This window comes from Anser anser, assembly GCF_964211835.1.
Source record: "Anser anser genome assembly, chromosome: 16".
Classification (NCBI taxonomy): Eukaryota; Metazoa; Chordata; class Aves; order Anseriformes; family Anatidae; genus Anser; species Anser anser.
This window is the reverse complement of record NC_139737.1, coordinates 1,442,169-1,465,970: the sequence shown is the minus strand read 5'-3', so window position 1 is coordinate 1,465,970 and position 23,802 is coordinate 1,442,169. Positions and strand designations below refer to the sequence as shown.

General features: G+C 61.3%; 4 protein-coding genes across 10 annotated transcripts; 3 read left to right on the top strand and 1 right to left on the bottom strand.

Moving 5' to 3' along the window:
- Positions 1 to 298: 298 nt before the first annotated feature.
- LOC310882813 (uncharacterized protein) lies at positions 299 to 14,194 on the bottom strand (the record flags this gene model as incomplete). Of its 5 annotated transcripts, none has more annotated exons than XM_083802080.1 (13): positions 299 to 878; positions 1,152 to 1,194; positions 1,595 to 1,790; positions 1,921 to 2,274; positions 2,996 to 3,119; positions 6,288 to 6,330; positions 6,731 to 6,907; positions 10,157 to 10,446; positions 11,389 to 11,431; positions 11,832 to 12,027; positions 12,158 to 12,511; positions 13,233 to 13,356; positions 13,787 to 14,194. In XM_083802080.1, 13 exons carry the CDS (start codon positions 14,192 to 14,194, stop codon positions 750 to 752), a joined length of 2,481 nt encoding a protein of 826 aa, XP_083658206.1. In that variant the 3' UTR covers positions 299 to 749. The 5 variants fall into 5 exon arrangements, with proteins under 5 accessions (XP_083658206.1, XP_083658207.1, XP_083658208.1 ...); XM_083802081.1 differs by having other exon boundaries at positions 1,595 to 1,771; positions 6,731 to 6,926; positions 10,157 to 10,220; XM_083802082.1 differs by having other exon boundaries at positions 1,595 to 1,771; positions 6,731 to 6,926; positions 10,157 to 10,220; positions 11,389 to 11,428.
- Positions 3,112 to 6,243, top strand: LOC310882817 (signal-regulatory protein beta-1-like). Of its 2 annotated transcripts, XM_083802102.1 has the most exons (5): positions 3,112 to 3,912; positions 4,274 to 4,627; positions 4,811 to 5,125; positions 5,232 to 5,564; positions 5,639 to 6,234. In XM_083802102.1, the coding sequence occupies exons 1-5, from the start codon at positions 3,846 to 3,848 to the stop codon at positions 5,740 to 5,742; spliced, it is 1,173 nt and encodes a 390-aa protein (XP_083658228.1). In that variant the 5' UTR covers positions 3,112 to 3,845; the 3' UTR covers positions 5,743 to 6,234. The 2 variants fall into 2 exon arrangements, with proteins under 2 accessions (XP_083658228.1, XP_083658227.1); XM_083802101.1 differs by having other exon boundaries at positions 4,811 to 5,564; positions 5,639 to 6,243.
- A 255-nt stretch (positions 14,195 to 14,449) lies between the features above and the next one.
- LOC310882818 (signal-regulatory protein beta-1-like) lies at positions 14,450 to 16,331 on the top strand (the record flags this gene model as incomplete). The annotated part of the gene is made up of 3 exons (XM_083802103.1): positions 14,450 to 14,864; positions 15,047 to 15,361; positions 15,468 to 16,331. 3 exons carry the CDS (start codon positions 14,450 to 14,452, stop codon positions 15,920 to 15,922), a joined length of 1,185 nt encoding a protein of 394 aa, XP_083658229.1. The 3' UTR covers positions 15,923 to 16,331.
- Positions 16,332 to 16,698: 367 nt separating this feature from the next.
- NSFL1C (NSFL1 cofactor) lies at positions 16,699 to 23,757 on the top strand. 2 transcript variants are annotated; one of them, XM_083802100.1, is made up of 9 exons: positions 16,699 to 16,901; positions 17,350 to 17,447; positions 18,426 to 18,500; positions 19,651 to 19,816; positions 20,180 to 20,272; positions 20,951 to 21,060; positions 21,514 to 21,651; positions 22,162 to 22,326; positions 23,359 to 23,757. In XM_083802100.1, exons 1-9 carry the CDS (start codon positions 16,800 to 16,802, stop codon positions 23,519 to 23,521), a joined length of 1,110 nt encoding a protein of 369 aa, XP_083658226.1. In that variant the 5' UTR covers positions 16,699 to 16,799; the 3' UTR covers positions 23,522 to 23,757. The 2 variants fall into 2 exon arrangements, 1 of the variants encoding a protein (XP_083658226.1); XR_014573148.1 differs by having other exon boundaries at positions 16,702 to 16,901; positions 22,162 to 22,459.
- The last annotated feature ends 45 nt before the right edge of the window (positions 23,758 to 23,802 follow it).

The window sequence follows — 23,802 nt, the reverse complement described above, 5'->3', positions numbered from 1 at the left end:
AGGAATGAGTGTCACAAGCGCTGGGGGTGCGGGGTTGGGGTGGCCAGCCTGCCCCTCGCCCAGCAGCCGGGCACTTGGGGCGCAGGTCGGAGCAGAGCTGCGGTTCTGCTCTTCGCCCCCAGCCTGCTCTGTTTCGTCCCGACCCTGCTGGGCTTGGGAGCTGCCCATGGGGAAGCTTGGGGCGGTGGCAGCTCGGCACAAAGCCGGCAGCGGTGAGCGGGCACGGGGCTGCGGAAGCCCTGGGTCTCCCGGGACCCCGCAGGCCAGGAGCGTTGCTCTCACTCTCACACAGCAGGACTGGGCAGCACGGCTCTTAGCAGGCTTTAATGAGGACGGGCTTGGCGCGATGATGACCTAAGACAAATCATGGATCTGCTGAGCCAAGAAAGTTCCAGTGGCCTGTTCTGGCAGAGACGGGCGTGCATGAAGTCCTCGCGGAGCTGTCGGCACCACACGGCTCACACACGGCAGAGATGCTCAGCCCAGAGCCCTGGTCCTGCACTCGAGGTGGCCGCTGGCCCCCGGGGTGGCCGCTGCGAGCCTGGGCAGGGCAGCTCGGGCACTGAGCCTGCCCCCGCCTGGCACAGCCACCGAGATGGGAATGAGTTAGGAGAGCTTTGAGGCTCGGATGCCAAGCTCGGGCCAGCTGCGCTGCGCAGACAGATACACTTCTTCTTTCTGGTGCCCTTCAGGAAAGTCTCTGCTTCCTCCCCTGGTGCTGGCTCCTCAGCCCCCGGCGGGGCCGTGCGTCACTTGGCAGCTCCCCTGATGCTGGCGTACTCGGAGCGATCTGCGCCGGGGCTCCGGCTGCGATGCGGCGCCTCAGGCAGGGGCTGCAGGTCGGCGTAGTGGATGTCCTTGTCCTGCTCGCTGCTCTGCTGTGTAAAGGGTTAGTGCCATCAGTAGAGAAGCTTGCAAAAATCACCCTCACGGCAGCTTCCTACTGGGACGGCCATGCCACAGCCGCACGGACGCCCCTCACCACGATGCGCAGCCCCCCTGCAGCAGCTGCTGCTCGCCCAGCGCCTGCCCTGGCCCCGGGGCCGCGGCATCCCCGGGGCTCCTGGCCAAATGTTCACGTGCCCAGCAGCTCGCCCACGTCGCGGCATCGCGGCTGGGTGCTCTGCCCTGTACCCACACCTCGCTCCTACCTGGTGGGGCAGCCTCGGGGTCTCTGCATCCCGGACTTCGCTGCTGGGGGAAAGGAGGGCTGTTAGAGCGAGGGCCGGCCAGCCGCCCTCCCCACCGCGCCCACGGCAGACAGCACACGGGGACAGTACAGAAGGGCACGATTTCTCTCCCGAATTTCAGCTAGACTCCGCAGCACACAGCTGCGTGGCACCCATAGGGACGTGTAGGAGAGGGCCAGCACGCTCTGAGTGCCCGGGCTGGCCTCAGACCCTGCGGGGACTGGGCGCAAAACACCAGCCGGCCACGGACACACGGGATGCAATGCAGCGCAGCGAGGCACCAGTGAATGAAGGATCTTTTCTGGGCAAAATTAGTGCTCTGGGGGCAGCAGAAAGCAGGAGGCAGGGGGGTGAGGCCGTTTGCTCGCCTTCGGGTTGCAGAGGAAGGAGGTGGGGGTACCGACCTGGGGGTCCCGGGGCTCCCTGCACAGCACGGGGCACGGATGGGTGAGCAGCCGCCTGCGGGTGCCCCGGCTGCACCCTGGCTCTGCCCCTCACCCCGCCGCTTCTTGTGGTACACGCAGAAGGTGAGGATGAAGATAAGGAGGAGGAAGAAGAGCACGGCAGCTGCAACCTCCACGCTGCGAAATGGAGAAGTCTCTGTGAAGACACAAGGCGGAGCGGGGAGAGGGTGCTGGGCGCGGGGCAGCGTGGGCCTGGCCGCAGGCAGGGCTGGGGCCAACCTGGGGTGCTCGCAGTGGGGTCGTGCTGGGCTGGGAGCCCCACTTACTGTGTACCGACACCACCGTGCCCTCGCCATGCCGATACAACTCATCACCGGTGTTCGTTTTGCGAAACTTCACACAGTAATAGGTGCCGGCATCCTCGGGGCGAACGTCCCTGATGAGGATGGTGAAGTCTGTGTTGGAGCCATTCACTGTCCTTACCACACGGGATGAGAAGGGTTCTTTTTGGTCATAAATGGTCTCATTGCCACTGCCCCAGTCCTTCAGCCACTTCACGGGGCCAATGGGACCCCCTTCAGACACGGTGCAGGTCAGGGTCAGCGTCTCCCCCACCATCACCGACATCTCCTTCTGGGGCTGTCGCAGCTCGAAGCTCGGATCTGCCTGGGCACCCGCACCTGGGGACAGCGACAGCACAGCAGGGCCTGAGCTCCCGAAGGAGGCGAGAGCTCGCTCTGTTCCCCCTGCCCGGCACAGGCACAGCACCCACAGCTTGCTCAGCGCTTTAGCTGAGAAATAGTGCGGGATGGGGGGGAGAAAGCAGCACTAAACGGGAGTGGTGGAAGCCAGCTTCAAAACGGGCAAGGGGAGAGATTCCTTCCCACGGTGCCATTGGTGCCAGGCGCCAGAGCCGCAGCGGGAGACGGGGGAATTCCAGGCAGGAAAAACTCTCAAGTGCTGCGAAACTTGTGCACCAGGAGCCCGGCTCCCGCCCCTTGCTCCCTCCTGCCCGAAGCCTCCGGCTCCCTTTCCACACGGGCTCCCCCGGGGCACCAAAGCACAGCGCCCGGCTCCTTGCACACCCACACCGTCGGGCATGTCCCCGGGGCCGAGCGCCACGTCCCAGCGCTGGGGGAAATGGGCAAGGAGCTCCGGAACAGGCGGCGGGCACGTCAGGACACCACCGTGCCCCAGGCGGCCGCTCCACACGAGCCCAGAGGTGTTCGGAGGAGGAAAGCCCCCGCACGGGGATCGTTTCCGCAGGCGTGCACGTGGCAGCGATTTGCTGTGGTGGCCGGGTCACCCGCCCCGGCCCCCCGAGAGGCAGCAACCAGCGAGCGGGGCCGGGAAGCGGGACGCCCGTCCGTGGCCCCCGCCGCGGCGCTGCCCCGTACTCACCCGAGAGCCACGCTGGGACGAGGCTGAGCTGCCCCAGCAGGAGCCGAGCCAGCAGCGCGGCGCAGAGCGGAGCCATCGGCGCTGCCGAAAATTTGGGCTCTAACTCCAGAAGGAAAACGAGAAGCTGCACAGGAAATGGAAACGGGCGCGTGCTGTTAACGCTTTTGGTGCCTGCCCCTCTGCCGGACGGGGCAGGCAGCAGGAGGCCGAGCTGGGCAGGAGCACAGCACGACTTAACCCCTGAAACGCGTCCGGAGTTGAAGCCCCCCCGCGCTCGCCCTGACGCCTGCACAGAGCCAGGGGCCGGAGGGGCTGCGGTGGGCACGGGGTGCCCCCGGTTTCGGCAGGACAGCCCCGGCTGCAGGGAGGCTCCGACGAAGCCCTGCGTGAGGGGCAGAGCGGCCGTCTGCGCCCGGGCTGCGTGCGGCTTTGGGCCCCCTCTCTCCCGCTGCCCCGTGCCGGGGGATGTGGCAGTGCCGCCCATCTGTGGGCTGGCATCGCTGGGGAGGAACAATCCCGTGACGGAGATATTCAAGGCACGTCTGGACGCCTACCTGGGCAGCCTGCTCTAAGGAGCCTGCTTTGGCAGGGGGGTTGTACCCCATGATCTTTCGAGGTCCCTTCCAACCCCTTCGATTCTCTGATTCTCTGATTCTGTGATTCTGTGATTCTGTATGGCACAAACACCAGGGAGTGGGAACCCTCTGGGCTTGCGCAGGGCTACGTAGAGGAGCACGGCCAGAGGCAAACCCCAAACCGTTTCCTTCCCCTTTAGCAGAAAGGGTTTCCAGGGCCCCACCAAGTTGAGCCACACCGAGCCGCAGCTTGGAGGGGGACGAAGCCACTCGCCATGGCTGCGGTGACACAGGCGCTGCCTCTTGCCTGCCCGATGCTGCTCCTGCTCTGCAGTGCCCCGGGTGAGTGCACAGCCCTGCACAGCCCCAGCGCCTTTGCCAGGGCGTGCTCCCCGCTGCTGCTGGCAGAGCGACCCTTCCCTAACCCACAGGTATCTGGGGCTCTTCCCTCCCCTCTTCCAGCTTGCTTTTATCCCCAGCTCAAAACTTTGCTTTTTTTGAGCATGTCCAGGCCCCCTGCCCTCTGCATCCCGCGGTGCAGCCGGGGGCAGGCACTGGCTCACAGTGCCGTCTGCCCTGGGGGGCACGGGACAGGGATGTCACTCTGCCCCCAGCTTTGTGCTGGGGGTCGGGTGAGGCCCCATGCTGCGCCCAGGCTCCAGGGCCCCTCACCAGCCCCAAACCCTCCGCTCGCTGTCCCCAGGTGCGGGTGCCCAGGCGGGTCAGGGCTTTGAGCTGCGACAGCCCCAGAAGGAAATGTCGGTGATCGCAGGGGAGACGCTGACCCTGACCTGCACCGTGACCAAAGGGGGTCCCCTCGGCACCGTGAGGTGGCTGAAGGGCTGGGGCAGTGGCAATGAGACCATTTATGACCAAAAAGAACCCTCCTCATCCCGCGGGACGATGGCAGTGAATGGCTCCAACACGGACTTCACCATCCTCATCAGGGACGTTCGCCCCGAGGATGCCGGCACCTATTACTGTGTGAAGTTTCGCAAATCGGACACCGGTGAAGAGTTGTATCGGCGTGGCGAGGGCACGGTGGTGTCGGTGCGGGGTGAGTGGGGCTCTGGTGCGGCTCCCAGCAGGAGCCAGCCCTGCCGGGTCAGCCCCGTCCCGTCCCGTGGGCTCTGCTCTGGGGCGAGCGGGGCTGGGACAGGGGCTCAGGAGCCGGCCCAAGGAGAGGGTCCCGGGGCCGGGGGGGCAGAGCCTGGCTGATGGACCCGCGCTTCTTCCACAGCCAGACCCCCCAACCTGACTCTGTACAGGCCTAGCCATCGAGTGGAGCCGGGGAAGACGGCGTCCTTCACCTGCAAGACCGGGGGGTTCTTCCCCAGTGACATCCGTGTGAAGTGGTTCAAGGACAGGGCCCCGATTCAGGCTCAGCCGATCCGCATCACCCCTGGGCCATCGAACTTCACCTACAACATGTCCAGCACCGTGACGGTGACGCTGCAGAAGGACGACATCCGCTCAGAGCTCACCTGCGAGGTGCAGCACGCCACGCTGACGGCCCCGCTGACGAGGAGATACCGGCTGGGCCAGATCCTGCGAGGTGAGGGCTCGCTGGGGACCGGTGCTCACGGCCCTGGGGCTGGGACAGGGCCCCCGCGGGCACGGGGCCGGGGGACGCCGGCTCCAGCCGCTGCTTCTCTTCCCAGTTCCCCCCAACGTGCTCGTGGCTCAGCCTCCGTGCCCCATGGGGCTGAACAAGACGGTGAACTTCACCTGCGACGTGCAGGGGTTCTACCCGGGAAGCGTGAGCGTGACCTGGCTGGAGAACGGGATGGAGATGAACACGGGGAGCCCCCCCCGGCCGACGGAGACCCCCGAGGGCTTCTTCGAGCTGAGGAGCACGGTGGCAGTGCAAGCCGTGCAGGAGAAGAACATCTCCGTGTTCAGCTGCCGGGTGGTGCACGAGGGCCGGGACCCCATCATTGGCAGGGCCGTGCTGTGGGTCGCTGCCTCAGACCAGCAGGGACCCAGCTCGGAAGGTAACGGCACCCGGGGGCTGTGGGGCTGGGGGCTGCGTTCCCCACGCCCCGCGCTCACTCCCGTGCTCCTGCAGGTGCCCATCTCCTGTCCAGCCCCGGCCTGTGGCTCGGCATGCTGCTTGAGAAGGCGATCCTCAGCCTCGTCCTCTTCTTCCTCTTCAAGCGCTGGCAGGCCTGAGGAGGGGCCAGCGCGGCACAGCGAGGCCGCCGAGACGGGAGCGACGCAGGAGAGCGCCGTCAGAGCTCCGTCACCTCCGAGCTGAGCGCGCCGAGCTTGGGCTGGCGGTGCTGCACAAGCAGACCCGCTGCTTCTTTTGGGGGCCCTGCACCACCGCCCCTGCTGCCTCCCCACGCTGCCTCCTCGGCCCCCAGCAAAGTCCCATCCCTTGGCAGCTCCCTGGGCCGGGGGTCCCGTTCCCCCCTGGCTGTCCCCATCCCCTCGCTGTGCTGCTCCACACGTGCTTATCGCCATCAATACAAATCCTTGCAAAAATCACCCTCACGGCAGCTTCCTACTGGGACGGCCATGCCACAGCCGCACGGACGCCCCTCACCACGATGCGCAGCCCCCCTGCAGCAGCTGCTGCTCGCCCAGCGCCTGCCCTGGCCCCGGGGCCGCGGCATCCCCGGGGCTCCTGCCCAAATGTTCACGTGCCCAGCAGCTCGCCCACGTCGCGGCATCGCGGCTGGGTGCTCTGCCCTGTACCCACACCTCGCTCCTACCTGGTGGGGCAGCCTCGGGGTCTCTGCATCCCGGACTTCGCTGCTGGGGGAAAGGAGGGCTGTTAGAGCGAGGGCCGGCCAGCCGCCCTCCCCACCGCGCCCACGGCAGACAGCACACGGGGACAGTACAGAAGGGCACGATTTCTCTCCCGAATTTCAGCTAGACTCCGCAGCACACAGCTGCGTGGCACCCATAGGGACGTGTAGGAGAGGGCCAGCACGCTCTGAGTGCCCGGGCTGGCCTCAGACCCTGCGGGGACTGGGCGCAAAACACCAGCCGGCCACGGACACACGGGATGCAATGCAGCGCAGCGAGGCACCAGTGAATGAAGGATCTTTTCTGGGCAAAATTAGTGCTCTGGGGGCAGCAGAAAGCAGGAGGCAGGGGGGTGAGGCCGTTTGCTCGCCTTCGGGGTGCAGACGAAGGAGGTGGGGGTACCGACCTGGGGGTCCCGGGGCTCCCTGCCCAGCACGGGGCACGGATGGGTGAGCAGCCGCCTGCGGGTGCCCCGGCTGCACCCTGGCTCTGCCCCTCACCCCGCCGCTTCTTGTGGTACACGCAGAAGGTGAGGATGAAGATAAGGAGGAGGAAGAAGAGCACGGCAGCTGCAACCTCCACGCTGCGAAATGGAGAAGTCTCTGTGAAGACACAAGGCGGAGCGGGGAGAGGGTGCTGGGCACGGGGCAGCGTGGGCCTGGCCGCAGGCAGGGCTGGGGCCAAGCTGGGGTGCTCGCAGTGGGGTCGTGCTGGGCTGGGAGCCCCACTTACTGTGTACCGACACCACTGTGCCCTCACCACGCCGATACAACTCATCACCGGTGTTCGTTTTGCGAAACTTCACACAGTAATAGGTGCCATCATCCTCGGGGCGAACGTCCCTGATGAGGATGGTGAAGTCTGTGTTGGAGCCATTCACTGCCCTTGTCCCACGGAATGAGGAGGGGTTTTTTTGGTCATAAATGGTCTCATTGCCACTGCCCCAGCCCTTCAGCCACCCCACGGGGCCAATGGGACCCCCTTCAGTCACGGTGCAGGTCAGGGTCAGCGTCTCCCCCACCATCACCGACATCTCCTTCTGGGGCTGTCGCAGCTGGAAGCTCGGATCTGCCTGGGCACCCGCACCTGGGGACAGCGACAGCACAGCAGGGCCTGAGCTCCCGAAGGAGGCGAGAGCTCGCTCTGTTCCCCCTGCCCGGCACAGGCACAGCGCCCACAGCTTGCTCAGCGCTTTAGCTGAGAAATAGTGCGGGATGGGGGGGAGAAAGCAGCACTAAACGGGAGTGGTGGAAGCCAGCTTCAAAACGGGCAAGGGGAGAGATTCCTTCCCACGGTGCCATTGGTGCCAGGCGCCAGAGCCGCAGCGGGAGACGGGGGAATTCCAGGCAGGAAAAACTCTCAAGTGCTGCGAAACTTGTGCACCAGGAGCCCGGCTCCCGCCCCTTGCTCCCTCCTGCCCGAAGCCTCCGGCTCCCTTTCCACACGGGCTCCCGCGGGGCACCAAAGCACAGCGCCCGGCTCCTTGCACACCCACACCGTCGGGCACGTCCCCGGGGCCGAGCGCCACGTCCCAGCGCTGGGGGAAATGGGCAAGGAGCTCCAGAACAGGCGGCGGGCACGTCAGGACACCACCGTGCCCCAGGCGGCCGCTCCACACGAGCCCAGAGGTGTTCGGAGGAGGAAAGCCCCCGCACGGGGATTGTTTCCGCAGGCGTGAACGTGGCAGCGATTTGCTGTGGTGGCCCCCCGAGAGGCAGCAACCAGCGAGCGGGGCCGGGAAGCGGGACGCCCGTCCGTGGCCCCCGCCGCGGCGCTGCCCCGTACTCACCCGAGAGCCACGCTGGGACGAGGCTGAGCTGCCCCAGCAGGAGCCGAGCCAGCAGCGCGGCGCAGAGCGGAGCCATCGGCGCTGCCGAAACTTTGGGCTCTAACTCCAGAAGGAAAACGAGAAGCTGCACAGGAAATGGAAACGGGCGCGTGCTGTTAACGCTTTTGGTGCCTGCCCCTCTGCCGGACGGGGCAGGCAGCAGGAGGCCGAGCTGGGCAGGAGCACAGCACGACTTAACCCCTGAAACGCGTCCGGAGTTGAAGCCCCCCCGCGCTCGCCCTGACGTCTGCACAGAGCCAGGGGCCGGAGGGGCTGCGGTGGGCACGGGGTGCCCCCGGTTTCGGCAGGACAGCCCCAGCTGCAGGGAGGCTCCGACGAAGCCCTGCGTGAGGGGCACAGCGGCCGTCTGCGCCCGGGCTGCGTGCGGCTTTGGGCCCCCTCTCTCCCGCTGCCCCGTGCCGGGGGATGTGGCAGTGCCGCCCATCTGTGGGCTGGCATCGCTGGGGAGGAACAATCCCGTGACGGAGATATTCAAGGCACGTCTGGACGCCTACCTGGGCAGCCTGCTCTAAGGAGCCTGCTTTGGCGGGGGGGTTGTACCCCATGATCTTTCGAGGTCCCTTCCAACCCCTTCGATTCTCTGATTCTGTGATTCTGTATGGCACAAACACCAGGGAGTGGGAACCCTCTGGGCTTGCGCAGGGCTACGTAGAGGAGCACGGCCAGAGGCAAACCCCAAACCGTTTCCTTCCCCTTTGGCACGAAGGGTTTCCAGGGCCCCACCAAGTTGAGCCACACTGAGCTGTACCTTGGAGGGGGACGAAGCCACTCGCCATGGCTGCGGTGACACAGGCGCTGCCTCTTGCCTGCCCGATGCTGCTCCTGCTCTGCAGTGCCCCGGGTGAGTGCACAGCCCTGCACAGCCCCAGCGCCTTTGCCAGGGCATGCTCCCCGCTGCTGCTGGCAGAGCGACCCTTCCCTAACCCACAGGTATCTGGGGCTCTTCCCTCCCCTCTTCCAGCTTGCTTTTATCCCCAGCTCAAAACTTTGCTTTATTTGAGCATGTCCAGGCCCCCTGCCCTCTGCATCCCGCGGTGCAGCCGGGGGCAGGCACTGGCTCACAGTGCCGTCTGCCCTGGGGGGCACGGGACAGGGATGTCACTCTGCCCCCAGCTTTGTGCTGGGGGTCGGGTGAGGCCCCATGCTGCGCCCTGGCTCCAGGGCCCCTCACCAGCCCCAAACCCTCCTCTCGCTGTCCCCAGGTGCGGGTGCCCAGGCGGGTCAGGGCTTTGAGCTGCGACAGCCCCAGAAGGAAATGTCGGTGATCGCAGGGGAGACGCTGACCCTGACCTGCACCGTGACTGAAGGGGGTCCCATTGGCATCGTGAATTGGCTGAAGGGCTGGGGCAGTGGCAATGAGACCATTTATGACCAAAGACGCAGCTTCTCATCCCGCGTGACAAGGGCAGTGAATGGCTCCAACACAGACTTCACCATCCTCATCAGGGACGTTCGCCCCGAGGATGCCGGCACCTATTACTGTGTGAAGTTTCGCAAAACGGACACCGGTGATGAGTTGTATCGGCGTGGCGAGGGCACGGTGGTGTCGGTGCGGGGTGAGTGGGGCTCTGGTGCGGCTCCCAGCAGGAGCCAGCCCTGCCGGGTCAGCCCCGTCCCGTCCCGTGGGCTCTGCTCTGGGGCGAGCGGGGCTGGGGCAGGGGCTCAGGAGCCGGCCCAAGGAGAGGGTCCCGGGGCCGGGGGGGCAGAGCCTGGCTGATGGACCCACGCTTCTCCCACAGCCAGACCCCCCAACCTGAGTCTGTACAGGCCCAGCCATCGAGTGGAGCCGGGGAAGACGGCGTCCTTCACCTGCAAGACCGGGGGGTTCTTCCCCAGTGACATCCGTGTGAAGTGGTTCAAGGACAGGGCCCCGATTCAGGCTCAGCCGATCCGCATCACCCCTGGGCCATCAAACTTCACCTACAACATGTCCAGCACCGTGACGGTGACGCTGCAGAAGGACGACATCCGCTCAGAGCTCACCTGCGAGGTGCAGCACGCCACGCTGACGGCCCCGCTGACGAGGAGATCCCGGCTGGGCCAGATCCTGCGAGGTGAGGGCTCGGTGGGGACCGGTGCTCATGGCCCCGGGGCTGGGACAGGGCCCCCGCGGGCACGGGGCCGGGGGACGCCGGCTCCAGCCGCTGCTTCTCTTCCCAGTTCCCCCCAACGTGCTCGTGGCTCAGCCTCCGTGCCCCGTGGGGCTGAACAAGACGGTGAACTTCACCTGCGACGTGCAGGGGTTCTACCCGGGAAGCGTGAGCGTGACCTGGCTGGAGAACGGGATGGAGATGAACACGGGGAGCCCCCCCCGGCCGACGGAGACCCCCGAGGGCTTGTTCGAGCTGAGGAGCACGGTGGCAGTGCAAGCCGTGCAGGAGAAGAACATCTCCGTGTTCACCTGCCGGGTGGTGCACGAGGGCCGGGACCCCATCATTGGCAGGGCCGTGCTGTGGGTCGCTGCCTCAGACCAGCAGGGACCCAGCTCGGAAGGTAACGGCACCCGGGGGCTGTGGGGCTGGGGGCTGCGTTCCCCACGCCCCGCGCTCACTCCCTGCTCCTGCAGGTGCCCATCTCCTGTCCAGCCCCGGCCTGTGGCTCGGCATGCTGCTTGAGAAGGCGATCCTCAGCCTCGTCCTCTTCTTCCTCTTCAAGCGCTGGCAGGCCTGAGGAGGGGCCAGCGCGGCACAGCGAGGCCGCCGAGACGGGAGCGACGCAGGAGAGCGCCGTCAGAGCTCCGTCACCTCCGAGCTGAGCGCGCCGAGCTTGGGCTGGCGGTGCTGCACAAGCAGACCTGCTGCTTCTTTTGGGGGCCCTGCACCACCGCCCCTGCTGCCTCCCCACGCTGACTCCTCGGCCCCCAGCAAGGTCCCGTCCCTTGGCAGCTCCCTGGGCCGGGGGTCCCGTTCCCCCCTGGCTGTCCCCATCCCCTCGCTGTGCTGCTCCACACGTGCTTATCGCCATCAATACAAATCCTTGCAAAAATCACCCTCACGGCAGCTTCCTACTGGGACGGCCATGCCACAGCCGCACGGACGCCCCTCACCACGATGCGCAGACCCCTTGCAGCAGCTGCTGCTCGCCCAGCGCCTGCCCTGGCCCCGGGGCCGCGGCATCCCCGGGGCTCCTGGCCAAATGTTCACGTGCCCAGCAGCTCGCCCACGTCGCGGCATCGCGGCTGGGTGCTCTGCCCTGTACCCACACCTCGCTCCTACCTGGTGGGGCAGCCTCGGGGTCTCTGCATCCCGGACTTCGCTGCTGGGGGAAAGGAGGGCTGTTAGAGCGAGGGCCGGCCAGCCGCCCTCCCCACCGCGCCCACGGCAGACAGCACACGGGGACAGTACAGAAGGGCACGATTTCTCTCCCGAATTTCAGCTGGACTCCGCAGCACACAGCTGCGTGGCACCCATAGGGACGTGTAGGAGAGGGCCAGCACGCTCTGAGTGCCCGGGCTGGCCTCAGACCCTGCGGGGACTGGGCGCAAAACACCAGCCGGCCACGGACACACGGGATGCAATGCAGCGCAGCGAGGCACCAGTGAATGAAGGATCTTTTCTGGGCAAAATTAGTGCTCTGCGGGGAGCAGAAAGCAGGAGGCAGGGGGGTGAGGCTGTTTGCTCGCCTTCGGGGTGCAGACGAAGGAGGTGGGGGTACCGACCTGGGGGTCCCGGGGCTCCCTGCACAGCACGGGACACGGATGGGTGAGCAGCCGCCTGCGGGTGCCCCGGCTGCACCCTGGCTCTGCCCCTCAGCCCGCCGCTTCTTGTGGTACACGCAGAAGGTGAGGATGAAGATAAGGAGGAGGAAGAAGAGCACGGCAGCTGCAACCTCCATGCTGCGAAATGGAGAAGTCTCTGTGAAGACGCAAGGCGGAGCGGGGAGAGGGTGCTGGGCACGGGGCAGCGTGGGCCTGGCCGCAGGCAGGGCTGGGGCCAAGCTGGGGTGCTCGCAGTGGGGTCGTGCTGGGCTGGGAGCCCCACTTACTGTGTACCGACACCACCGTGCCCTCGCCACGCCGATACAACTCATCACCGGTGTCCGTTTTGCGAAACTTCACACAGTAATAGGTGCCATCATCCTCGGGGCGAACGTCCCTGATGAGGATGGTGAAGTCTGTGTTGGAGCCATTCACTGTCCTTACCACACGGGATGAGGAGGGTTCTTTTTGGTCATAAATGGTCTCATTGCCACTGCCCCAGTCCTTCAGCCACTTCACGGGGCCAATGGGACCCCCTTCAGACACGGTGCAGGTCAGGGTCAGCGTCTCCCCCACCATCACCGACATCTCCTTCTGGGGCTGCCGCAGCTCAAAGCTCGGATCTGCCTGGGCACCCGCACCTGGGGACAGCGACAGCACAGCAGGGCCTGAGCTCCCGAAGGAGGCGAGAGCTCGCTCTGATCCCCCTGCCCGGCACAGGCACAGCGCCCACAGCTTGCTCAGCGCTTTAGCTGAGAAATAGTGCGGGATGGGGGGGAGAAAGCAGCACTAAACGGGAGTGGTGGAAGCCAGCTTCAAAACGGGCAAGGGGAGAGATTCCTTCCCACGGTGCCATTGGTGCCAGGCGCCAGAGCTGCAGCGGGAGACGGGGGAATTCCAGGCAGGAAAAACTCTCAAGTGCTGCGAAACTTGTGCACCAGGAGCCCGGCTCCCGCCCCTTGCTCCCTCCTGCCCGAAGCCTCCGGCTCCCTTTCCACACGGGCTCCCCCGGGGCACCAAAGCACAGCGCCCGGCTCCTTGCACACCCACACCGTCGGGCACGTCCCCGGGGCCGAGCGCCACGTCCCAGCGCTGGGGGAAATGGGCAAGGAGCTCCGGAACAGGCGGCGGGCACGTCAGGACACCACCGTGCCCCAGGCGGCCGCTCCACACGAGCCCAGAGGTGTTCGGAGGAGGAAAGCCCCCGCACGGGGATCGTTTCCGCAGGCGTGCACGTGGCAGCGATTTGCTGTGGTGGCCGGGTCACCCGCCCCGGCCCCCCGAGAGGCAGCAAGCAGCGAGCGGGGCCGGGAAGCGGGACGCCCGTCCGTGGCCCCCGCCGCGGCGCTGCCCCGTACTCACCCGAGAGCCACGCTGGGACGAGGCTGAGCTGCCCCAGCAGGAGCCGAGCCAGCAGCGCGGCGCAGAGCGGAGCCATCGGCGCTGCCGAAAATTTGGGCTCTAACTCCAGAAGGAAAACGAGAAGCTGCACAGGAAATGGAAACGGGCGCGTGCTGTTAACGCTTTTGGTGCCTGCCCCTCTGCCGGACGGGGCAGGCAGCAGGAGGCCGAGCTGGGCAGGAGCACAGCACGACTTAACCCCTGAAACGCGTCCGGAGTTGAAGCCCCCCCGCGCTCGCCCTGACGCCTGCACAGAGCCAGGGGCTGGAGGGGCTGCGGTGGGCACGGGGTGCCCCCGGTTTCGGCAGGACAGCCCCGGCTGCAGGGAGGCTCCGACGAAGCCCTGCGTGAGGGGCAGAGCGGCCGTCTGCGCCCGGGCTGCGTGCGGCTTTGGGCCCCCTCTCTCCCGCTGCCCCGTGCCGGGGGATGTGGCAGTGCCGCCCATCTGTGGGCTGGCATCGCTGGGGAGGAACAATCCCGTGACGGAGATATTCAAGGCACGTCTGGACGCCTACCTGGGCAGCCTGCTCTAAGGAGCCTGCTTTGGCAGGGGGGTTGTACCCCATGATCTTTCGAGGTCCCTTCCAACCCCTTCGATTCTCTGATTCTGTGATTCTGTGATTCTGTGATTCTGTATGGCACAAACACCAGGGAGTGGGAACCCTCTGGGCTTGCGCAGGGCTACGTAGAGGAGCACGGCCAGAGGCAAAACCCAAACCGTTTCCTTCCCCTTTAGCAGAAAGGGTTTCCAGGGCCCCACCAAGTTGAGCCACACCGAGCCGCAGCTTGGAGGGGGACGAAGCCACTCGCCATGGCTGCGGTGACACAGGCACTGCCTCTTGCCTGCCCGATGCTGCTCCTGCTCTGCAGTGCCCCGGGTGAGTGCACAGCCCTGCACAGCCCCAGCGCCTTTGCCAGGGCATGCTCCCCGCTGCTGCTGGCAGAGCGACCCTTCCCTAACCCACAGGTATCTGGGGCTCTTCCCTCCCCTCTTCCAGCTTGCTTTTATCCCCAGCTCAAAACTTTGCTTTATTTGAGCATGTCCAGGCCCCCTGCCCTCTGCATCCCGCGGTGCAGCCGGGGGCAGGCACTGGCTCACAGTGCCGTCTGCCCTGGGGGGCACGGGACAGGGATGTCACTCTGCCCCCAGCTTTGTGCTGGGGGTCGGGTGAGGCCCCATGCTGCGCCCTGGCTCCAGGGCCCCTCACCAGCCCCAAACCCTCCTCTCGCTGTCCCCAGGTGCGGGTGCCCAGGCGGGTCAGGGCTTTGAGCTGCGACAGCCCCAGAAGGAAATGTCGGTGATCGCAGGGGAGACGCTGACCCTGAACTGCACCGTGACTGAAGGGGGTCCCATTGGCCCCGTGAGGTGGCTGAAGGGCTGGGGCAGTGACAATGAGACCATTTATGACCAAAAAGAACCCTCCTCATCCCGTGGGATGAGGGCAGTGAATGGCTCCAACACAGACTTCACCATCCTCATCAGGGACGTTCGCCCCGAGGATGCCGGCACCTATTACTGTGTGAAGATTTGCAAAACAGACACCGGTGAAGAGTTGTATCGGCGTGGCGAGGGCACGGTGGTGTCGGTGCAGGGTGAGTGGGGCTCTGGTGCGGCTCCCAGCAGGAGCCAGCCCTGCCGGGTCAGCCCCGTCCCGTCCCGTGGGCTCTGCTCTGGGGCGAGCGGGGCTGGGGCAGGGGCTCAGGAGCCGGCCCAAGGAGAGGGTCCGGGGTCAGGGGGGCAGAGCCTGGCTGATGGACCCGCGCTTCTCCCACAGCCAGACCCTCCAACCCGACTGTGTCCGGGCCCAGCCACCGAGCGGAGCTGGGGAAGACGGCGTCCTTCACCTGCAAGACCGGGGGGTTCTTCCCCAGTGACATCCGTGTGAAGTGGTTCAAGGACAAGGCCCCGATTCAGGCTCAGCCGATCCGCATCACCCCTGGGCCATCGAACTTCACCTACAACATGTCCAGCACCGTGACGGTGACGCTGCAGAAGGACGACATCCGCTCAGAGCTCACCTGCGAGGTGCAGCACGCCACGCTGACGGCCCCGCTGACGAGGAGTTACCATCTGAGCCAGATCCTGCGAGGTGAGGGCTCGGTGGGGACCGGTGCTCACGGCCCCGGGGCTGGGACAGGGCCCCCGCGGGCACGGGGCCGGGGGACGCCGGCTCCAGCCGCTGCTTCTCTTCCCAGTTCCCCCCAACGTGCTCGTGGCTCAGTTTCCGGACCCCGTGGGGCTGAACAAGACGGTGAACTTCACCTGCGACATGCAGGGGTTCTACCCGGGAAGCGTGAGCGTGACCTGGCTGGAGAACGGGACGGAGATGAACACGGGGAGCCCCCCCCGGCCGACGGAGACCCCCGAGGGCTTGTTCGAGCTGAGGAGCACGGTGGCAGTGCAAGCCGTGCAGGAGAAGAACGGCTCCGTGTTCACCTGCCGGGTGGTGCACGAGGGCCGGGACCCCATCAGCAGCAGGGCCGTGCTGTGGGTCGCTGCCTCAGACCAGCAGGGACCCAGCTCGGAAGGTAACGGCACCCGGGGGCTGTGGGGCTGGGGGCTGCGTTCCCCACGCCCCGCGCTCACTCCCTGCTCCTGCAGGTGCCCATCTCCTGTCCAGCCCCGGCCTGTGGCTCGGCATGCTGCTTGAGAAGGCGATCCTCAGCCTCGTCCTCTTCTTCCTCTTCAAGCGCTGGCAGGCCTGAGGAGGGGCCAGCGCGGCACAGCGAGGCCGCCGAGACGGGAGCGACGCAGGAGAGCGCCGTCAGAGCTCCGTCACCTCCGAGCTGAGCGCGCCGAGCTTGGGCTGGCGGTGCTGCACAAGCAGACCCGCTGCTTCTTTTGGGGGCCCTGCACCACCGCCCCTGCTGCCTCCCCACGCTGCCTCCTCGGCCCCCGGAGAGGCTGCATCCCTTGGCATGTCCCTGGGCCGAGGGTCTCGGTCTCCCCTGGCTGTCCCCGTACCCCCCACCTGTCCCCGTTCCCCCCCGGCCGTCCCCATCCCCTCGCTGTGCTGCTCCACACGTGCTTATCGCCATCAATACAAATCCTTGCAAAAATCACCCTCACGGCACCTTCCTCCGGGACGGCACTTCCCAGACAGGGCCAGTTCCCGGCTGGGACCCCCCTGACCCCCACAGGCCCCCCCTGGGCTCCTCGGCCTCGGCCTCTTCGTCCTCCCCGGGGGAAGGGGCCGCGCTGCGCCGCCTGCGTGGGGAACGTGGGCACGGCTCGGCACGGGGCGGCACAGCATGGCACAGGGCAGCATGGCACGGCTTGGTTCGGCACGGAACGGGGAAGCAGAGCCCGGCCCGGCCCGGCCCGGCTCGGCTCGGCCCAGCCCGGCCCGGCCCGGCTCGGCTCGGCTCGGCCCGGCTCGGCTCGGCTCGGCTCGGCTCGGCCCGGCGCTCCGCCGGTCCGCCGGGGGGTGCTGTTGTCGGGGCGGGGCGCTCGGCTCCGTTTCCCAGCCGGAGCGCTTTGCGGGCCGGGCCGGGCCGTGCCGGGGCGGGTCCCGGCAGCGCGGTAAGATGGCGGCCAGGGAGGAGGCGCTGCGGGAGTTCGTGGCCGTGACGGGCGCCGAGGAGGAGCGGGCGCGGTTCTTCCTCGAGTCGGCCGGCTGGGATCTGCAGGTAGCCCCGGCGGCTCGGGCTTCGCCTCACGCCGAGCCCCGGGCCCGCAGAGGCGGCGGGCCGCGGCCCGGTCACCTCGGGGCTCGCTGAAGGGTCCCCGCTGAAGGGAGGGCTCGGCCCCCGCTCCCCGACCCCCTGGTGGCTTCCCAGCCTCTCCCCCCCCGGCCCCACGGAGCCCCAGTCCGCACCCATGGGTGCTGCGAGGCCGCCGTTTCGGGACAGGAGCGTGCCGTGGTGGTGGCTGCCCTCACGTTAACAAAGCCAAAGGGGAGCCGGCTCTGCCAGGACTTCCAAAGGCACAAATCCCATAAAATGGCTTCAGCGTCGATGTCCCTTGAGAGATCCAACGTGACAGAAGCTTCGGCCGTGGTGTGTGTGTGTGTGTTTGAGGTACCGCTCTGGGAGGGTTGCTGTCGTCCTGGAAAACTCCCGTGGTGTTTCTCTGCAGATCGCGCTCGCCAGTTTCTATGAGGACGGGGGCGATGAGGACATTCTGACCCTTCCCCAGCCGACACCCAGCTCCGTATCCAGAGGCACTGCAGCCAGGTGAGGGGAGAGCTTCAGCTCGGACTGGTGTGTTTACCGAGGCCTCGTAAACCTCACAGTGAACATTAATCCCATCAAAACCCACGCTCTGTCTAAAGCACGGGTGCTAGCTATTTATTCAGAAAATCTGCAGTGCTTTTAGATTTGGTTCACTTCGTATGACTCGAGGAATTGTGAAAATAGCCACATTTGTACATCACAAGCACAGGTATTATTCCACAACTGATGTATAGACCAGTCAGAATAATTCGCTTCATTGCTCAGGAAAAGCTTGATTTGTGTTTTGAGGTTAGAAGACAATCAGGCGGTTGGTAACACTTGCATTTAAGCAGGTTGTATATCCACAGGAAAAATGTTTTCTAATTTTGTGTTGTACCTTATCTAACCAGGTTAAGCATTTTATAAAATCAGTTAAATAATTTGTCCTTACCAAATTCCTGAGCTAGGAATTCTCAGACTGAATTTCTCAGTCTCTCAGGGGAACGCTACTTTTAAAGAGAAGGAGTTACTGGCTGTATTGTGAAGACAAAGCGCTCTTATTTCAGACTTTGACTAAATTCCATGTTGCCGAAGAACCATCATTTCGCTTTCGACCACAGGAGCGTTGTTGGAGGCTGGCCTTTATTGGGGCCTGGCAGAGCAACCTGTGTTTGTACAGGTTTAGAAATGACTGCTCTCTGAAAGAGGCAACCAAATCCATTACGTGACGAGGAAGATGACAGAGGAGTTACCTCATCTGCTGGGCCTGCAGCCACCTTCCGAGCCTCCTCCAGTGCGCTCGCTGTTGTTTTCAGTTGCTGTGATTGGTACAGACGCCCAAGAACTTTGTTCACCACACGGTTACACCAGCGCTGACCTGTGATCTCATTCAGACCTTAAAAGTAGAGCAGAGTCAACCTAATGCGCTGTGTTCACCAGTTTTTGCGCACGTGGTTGAGCTGTGTCATGAGGCTGACGTACTTTGATTGACTTTTGCAGTGACCATCGAGTAACGTCGTTTAGAGACCTTGTTCATGCACAGGAGGATGATGACGAAGAGGAAGAGGGACAGCGGTAAGTTTTCAGTTAAAGAATTAAAACCCTGCCTTTTTCTGATGGCTTGCTACATGCGTACAGATTCTTTTTCAAAAGCAGACTTAAGCAGGTACGTCATTCCTGTGCAGAAAAATCTCAGGTCTGACACAAAGTTTGATCAGTGCAAATTCTGCATGCAAGCACCTGCTCAGTGTTGCTGTATAAACACCTGTTTTCATCTCTGACTTGTGCTGTTGAGAGAAAGTCTGAGGTAGGATGTGAGAGCCCTTGGGGAAAAGCCCAAATCATCATTTGTGTCCCTGGAGAACAGAAATGTGGGAATAATGCAGGGACTGGTTTTTGTTTTGCTTGCCTGTGTTGCTTTGAAGTGCTATTTAAGGAGAATGTAATGGAATGTGGAGGTGGAAAGGAAGAATGTAGGTCCCTTTTTTCAGTGGGGATGTGGCCCACTAGCAGAGAAATCTTCCCCTGTGTCAGCTGCAAGTAGTTGAAAACACTTGAGGTTAACAGGCAAGGTAAATTGAATGGAACTGACGTAACTAAAAGTGGCTCGGTATAGGCAGGCCACCTGGTCTTCTGCACTCAGCTGTGAGCTCTGTATGTGCTGAAAGCCAGCTGGAATCTAATCAACCCAATCTTCCAGAAGTGTTTAATTGCACTTCACTGAGTGTGCGTTCGTTGCTTTCTGCTCAGTCCTGTCCCGTGTGCGCTGAACTTTCAGCACAGAATTAATGCATGCCTTCCCTCAAAATACCAGTTATTTCTTCGGTGAGTAAGGCCGTTTCCTGTAGTCATTGCCTGCCTTCTTCCATCTGAGAGGTCAGAGACTTGCTAAAAGTCTTGTGTGAAGTTAGTAGCCTAGCTGGTACTAGCACTGGGAAGAGCTTTGTCAGTCTAGACTGTATCTCTTTCTAGGTCTGAGAGTTGTTATCATTTCATTACTGCTGATCAGTGGATAACTTTACAATATCCTGTGGCGCAGAGACTTTTTTTTTATTTACATCAGTTACTGTAAGTGGCAGATACGCTGGTCATAACTAATATTTGTAGATTCAAACTGTTTCTTTAAGCTGTACAAAAGTGAGCAGCTAAGTCCCAGTATAAAACCGCTGTCTCCTGGAGAAGCAGTGGTCCAGTCTTACCCAGCAGCGGTGTGCTTTCTGTCTAGGTTTTATGCTGGTGGCTCAGAGAGAAGCGGACAGCAGATCGTCGGTCCTCCAAGGAAGAAGAGTCCCAACGAGCTGGTGGAAGATCTCTTCAAAGGAGCAAAGGAGCACGGTGCTGTGGCAGTTGATCGGACAGCCAAAAGCAGCGGCGAGACTAGCAAGCCTAAAGTGAGGAGTGATGAGTTTCTTTTTTTCCCCTCTTTTAGTTGTTTTTTATTGTAATCATCTGTGTGTGGCTCCTGCCGTGACAGCTGTTGGGTACTGTGGAGTCCTCAAACTATCTAAAAAGAGCAGTGAAGCCTGGACTCTGCTGTTAGTGCAGCTCTAGTTCATGTGTCACAGTAGCAAGAAAAGTCACTTTGTTGAGCCATATTTCTGACTGTTCCAAGCTGGTCACTGTGCCCGCAGGATAGCAGATGTTGCTGCTACCCCGAAGCCCTCCCTGTTCCCTCAGAATGGTGTTGGGGAAAGAGAAGCGAGCTGTACTGGGTCTGTGTCACCCTGTAACCTCTTTGCCTGTCTCTCTTACAGCCTTTTGCAGGGGGAGGGTATCGCCTTGGGGCTACTCCAGAGGAAGAGTCTGCCTACGTGGCAGGAGAGAGGAGACAGAGCTCTGTTCAGGATGTGAGTAGCTCTCTGTTCTGTTTTGTAGATGTCACCAGGGGGATTTCTTTGCTATAGCTACAAAGCTTGCGAGCCAGAGGATTATAAAGCTTGACAGTAATTCAGGAGGATGGTAAACCCCACTTCTTGTGGGGTTTCTGATTGGGGGAAAAAATAGCTGATACTTGAGACTTGGGTGAGCAGTTTTCTGGTGAACTTCTGGTTAAGAATTTGAGTGTTCTTTAGAAGGATGGGGATCTTTTCTCATTCTCTGTAGTGTGATTATATGGATTGTGAAAAGTACTGAGCAAAGAGCACTGTGCAGTAAAGCTGCTTTATTCGTTGAAGAGATGCAGAGCTAACAGCATCAGCACGAGATCCTCCTGTGCTTGGTTTGTGAGCAAATATCCTTGGTGAGAGCTTGGTTTGGGCTCCTTGCCTAACACACATTTGGTTCTTCAGCCATATTCATCAAAAAAGGGATCTGTGTTGTCACCTTCTAGGAACTGATGCATGACCATTACGTAGCCAGCGCTTCAGGTTTTTTCCTCACTGCTGAATGTAATGATCAAGACGAACCTTGCTGGAATGTTTTCTACAGCTTGAAATTCCCTGCCAGTCAGCAGCTTTTCTCTTTGTGTCCAGTTATTCTCAGTAAGACGTTTAGTGAGGCTGATAATTGTTTGGGGACTGCTGCAGGTGCATGTTGTACTGAAGCTCTGGAAAAGTGGATTCAGTCTGGACAGCGGAGAACTGAGGAGCTACCAGGATCCATCCAATGCCCAGTTTCTTGATGATATCCGCAGAGGGTAAGTAGCAAGAGGGCAGTGAAAGAATAGCTGTGTTTTGAAACACAGGTGTTTGTGGAGTCCAGGTTGCTGAATCAATGGTGCATTTGTCCTGAGCTTTCTTACAAGGGCTAGATTCTAAATGTGTAAACTAAGGGAGGGCAGACTTGAAGATCTACTTTAAATGAATTGGGAAGTGGCGCTGGTTTGTATGGGGCCTTGAGGTTTTGAAGTGAATGAACAGGCTTTCATATTTGGGCAGAGATTTGCTGATAGGTCGTGTCACTCCTGGTAAGGGCCAGGGAAAAGTAACCTTTAGCTCGTGTCTGTCAGCGGGGAGGTGTGCACCTGCTTTGTTAGTTAGCAGGAGCGCACAGTAATTCCTGAAATTCCTGTGGCTGTATTGGGTTCTGTGGCAGGTGCTGTCCCTGACTTGATTTTTCAGGACGGTTCTGTTGGACACTGTCATTGCAGGGAAGTCCCAGCAGAGCTGCGCAGGTTAGCACGAGGCGGACAAGTGAACCTGGATATGGAGGATCACCGTGATGAGGAGTACGTGAAACCTAAAAGTGTCTTCAAAGCTTTTACTGGAGAAGGACAAAAGCTGGGCAGGTGAGAAAACAGCAGCACTGCTCTGCTCTGCGTGCGTGTGTGATGTGGGAAAGTCACTTCAGATTTTTTGTGGGGTGAGCCTACTGACTCCTCTTTCTGAAGAGGAGATACTCGGTGCCTGTGGTATGTGAGGTGTTCCTCTAACAGAGAAAATGGGGCTTGGCTGTGTGTACTGTGGGCTCGCTCTTTTAGTGGCAGGAAGCAGTTCTCCAGTTTGGAACCACTACAGTGTGCTGGTTATAATGGTGCTGTTCCTGTGTGGCTGTGCAGAACCAAGATGCGGTGCTATGAGAGGTGATGGTAGGGGTGAAGTTACAGCCAAGTGCTCGCTGACTTGCCAGCTAGCTCGCTGACTTCTGAATTCCCATTTCCAACTTAACGCTGGCATCTCTTAGGAGCCCTGGTAGTTGGGCCCAGCGGGCGAGAAGCTCACTGCCTGATTCCTGGCACCCTGCAGCCAGGTGAGTGGTTTGGTTTTTAACAGCTCTCTTTGTGTCTTCCTGTTCTCAGCACTGCACCTCAGGTGTTGGGCACCAGCTCGCCAGCCCAGCAGGCAGAGAATGAAGCCAAAGCCAGTTCTGCCATCACTATTGATGAGTCGGAGCCCGTCACCAACATCCAAATCCGGCTCGCTGATGGTGGGCGACTGGTCCAGAAATTTAATCATAATCACAGGTACAAAGGCAACAGGAAACACAGGTTACTAACTGGGAAGGCCTGAATGACACTGCGAACTGTGCACAGATGGAGCAGATGTTAGAATCCTGACTAGCCTGCTAAAGGGAGCTCTGGGGATCCTTCTGTATAGGTGAATAGGAATAAAATTATTGTGGGGTTTTAAGGCAGATCTTGACTGTCGGAAGGATAGGATTTGCTTTCCAAATAGTGATGGATTGTAGCCAATGATGCTGTGTCGGGGAGCTTCAGTATTAACAGCAGAACTTTTGGTAATGTCAGCTATAAGAAAAACTAAAACCGAAACTATTCAAAGGGCATTAGAATCTATCAGATAATTAGGAATTGTTTTGTTATTCTGACTGTCAGCTCATACTTCTGCTGGGCTTTCCCCAGTATTGACTGTAGCACAGAGGAATGCTCTTAAACAGTTTGGTTCACTTGGACAAGCTGGCTTACATACCCTACTGATTCATTAGAGTTCGTCTTAAAGTCCTTCTCACCTACCTGATCTTGGGGATCGTGGCTATTTGTCCGTACTTGTTCTTCTTATCTCCATAAGAGAATCAAGTACGCTTCAGAAAGTTACAAAAACCTTCCTCTGGGATCAGGTGCAGGAAATAGATCCAGTGTCACTGTTGTGACTGCTCTTGGGAGCTGAAATCATCTAGGTTATGCTGTGTGTGGTGGGCACAGCTGCTTATAGCAGCTTAGCATCAAGCAGTTTGTTAATCTGTTCATCTTGAGGGGCTCGAACCCTTCAGTTTCAAAACCACAGAAGCTGGGCAGTGTAAAAGAACACTTTGAGATCCTTTAACCTGTAAAGCAGCTTATTTCATTAAACAGGAGCCTATAGAGAAGTATCGTAAATCACAGAATTGCTTGGCTGGGGTCTCTATTGTTACCTGGAAAGCAAGTGCCACGAGTGCAGGGTTGCAGACTCTGGAAAGGGTGAATTTAGGCTTCTGTTGTGCAATTCTCCGGGATGCTCAATAACAGGATTGCCCTTGTGTGTTTGATCCCTTCGGACAGGATCCGTGACATCCGGCTCTTCATAGTCGATGCCCGGCCAGCAATGGCTGCGACCAGCTTCGTCCTGATGACCACCTTCCCAAATAAAGAGCTGACTGATGAGAACCAAACCCTGAAGGAAGCCAACCTGCTCAACGCTGTCATTGTTCAGCGGTTAACATAAAGGAACCCACCTCTCGCCACACGCCTGCTTGCAGTGCGCATGCGTCGTCTCGTCCTGTGCGTGCACCTGCACCGTGCAAACGCAGGCTCACATCTACTCATAGCTCTGGGTTCTTAGGTCTTGGTTGGACTCTTTTCTCTTTAGTTGCGTTTCCCGTTTTGTTTTGTTTTGTTTTTTTTTGGTGATGATCAGTGGACTTTAAAATAAATAAATGAAACGAACCCGTTTTGAAAGGAGCTGCAGCCTGTTGTGCCACAAATTCTCCCAGGAGAGTTGAGTTA

Bases quoted from the DNA above. Each gene is read 5' to 3' on its own strand.
- NSFL1C (XM_083802100.1), top strand. From the start codon at position 16,800: ATGGCGGCCAGGGAGGAGGCGCTGCGGGAGTTCGTGGCCGTGACGGGC. The intron at 20,273-20,950 runs GTGAGTAGCTCT...GGACTGCTGCAG, and splicing joins GACAGAGCTCTGTTCAGGAT to GTGCATGTTGTACTGAAGCT. The intron at 21,652-22,161 runs GTGAGAAAACAG...TCCTGTTCTCAG, and splicing joins GAAGGACAAAAGCTGGGCAG to CACTGCACCTCAGGTGTTGG.
- LOC310882817 (XM_083802101.1), top strand. From the start codon at position 3,846: ATGGCTGCGGTGACACAGGCGCTGCCTCTTGCCTGCCCGATGCTGCTC. The intron at 3,913-4,273 runs GTGAGTGCACAG...CGCTGTCCCCAG, and splicing joins CCTGCTCTGCAGTGCCCCGG to GTGCGGGTGCCCAGGCGGGT. The intron at 5,565-5,638 runs GTAACGGCACCC...GTGCTCCTGCAG, and splicing joins GCAGGGACCCAGCTCGGAAG to GTGCCCATCTCCTGTCCAGC.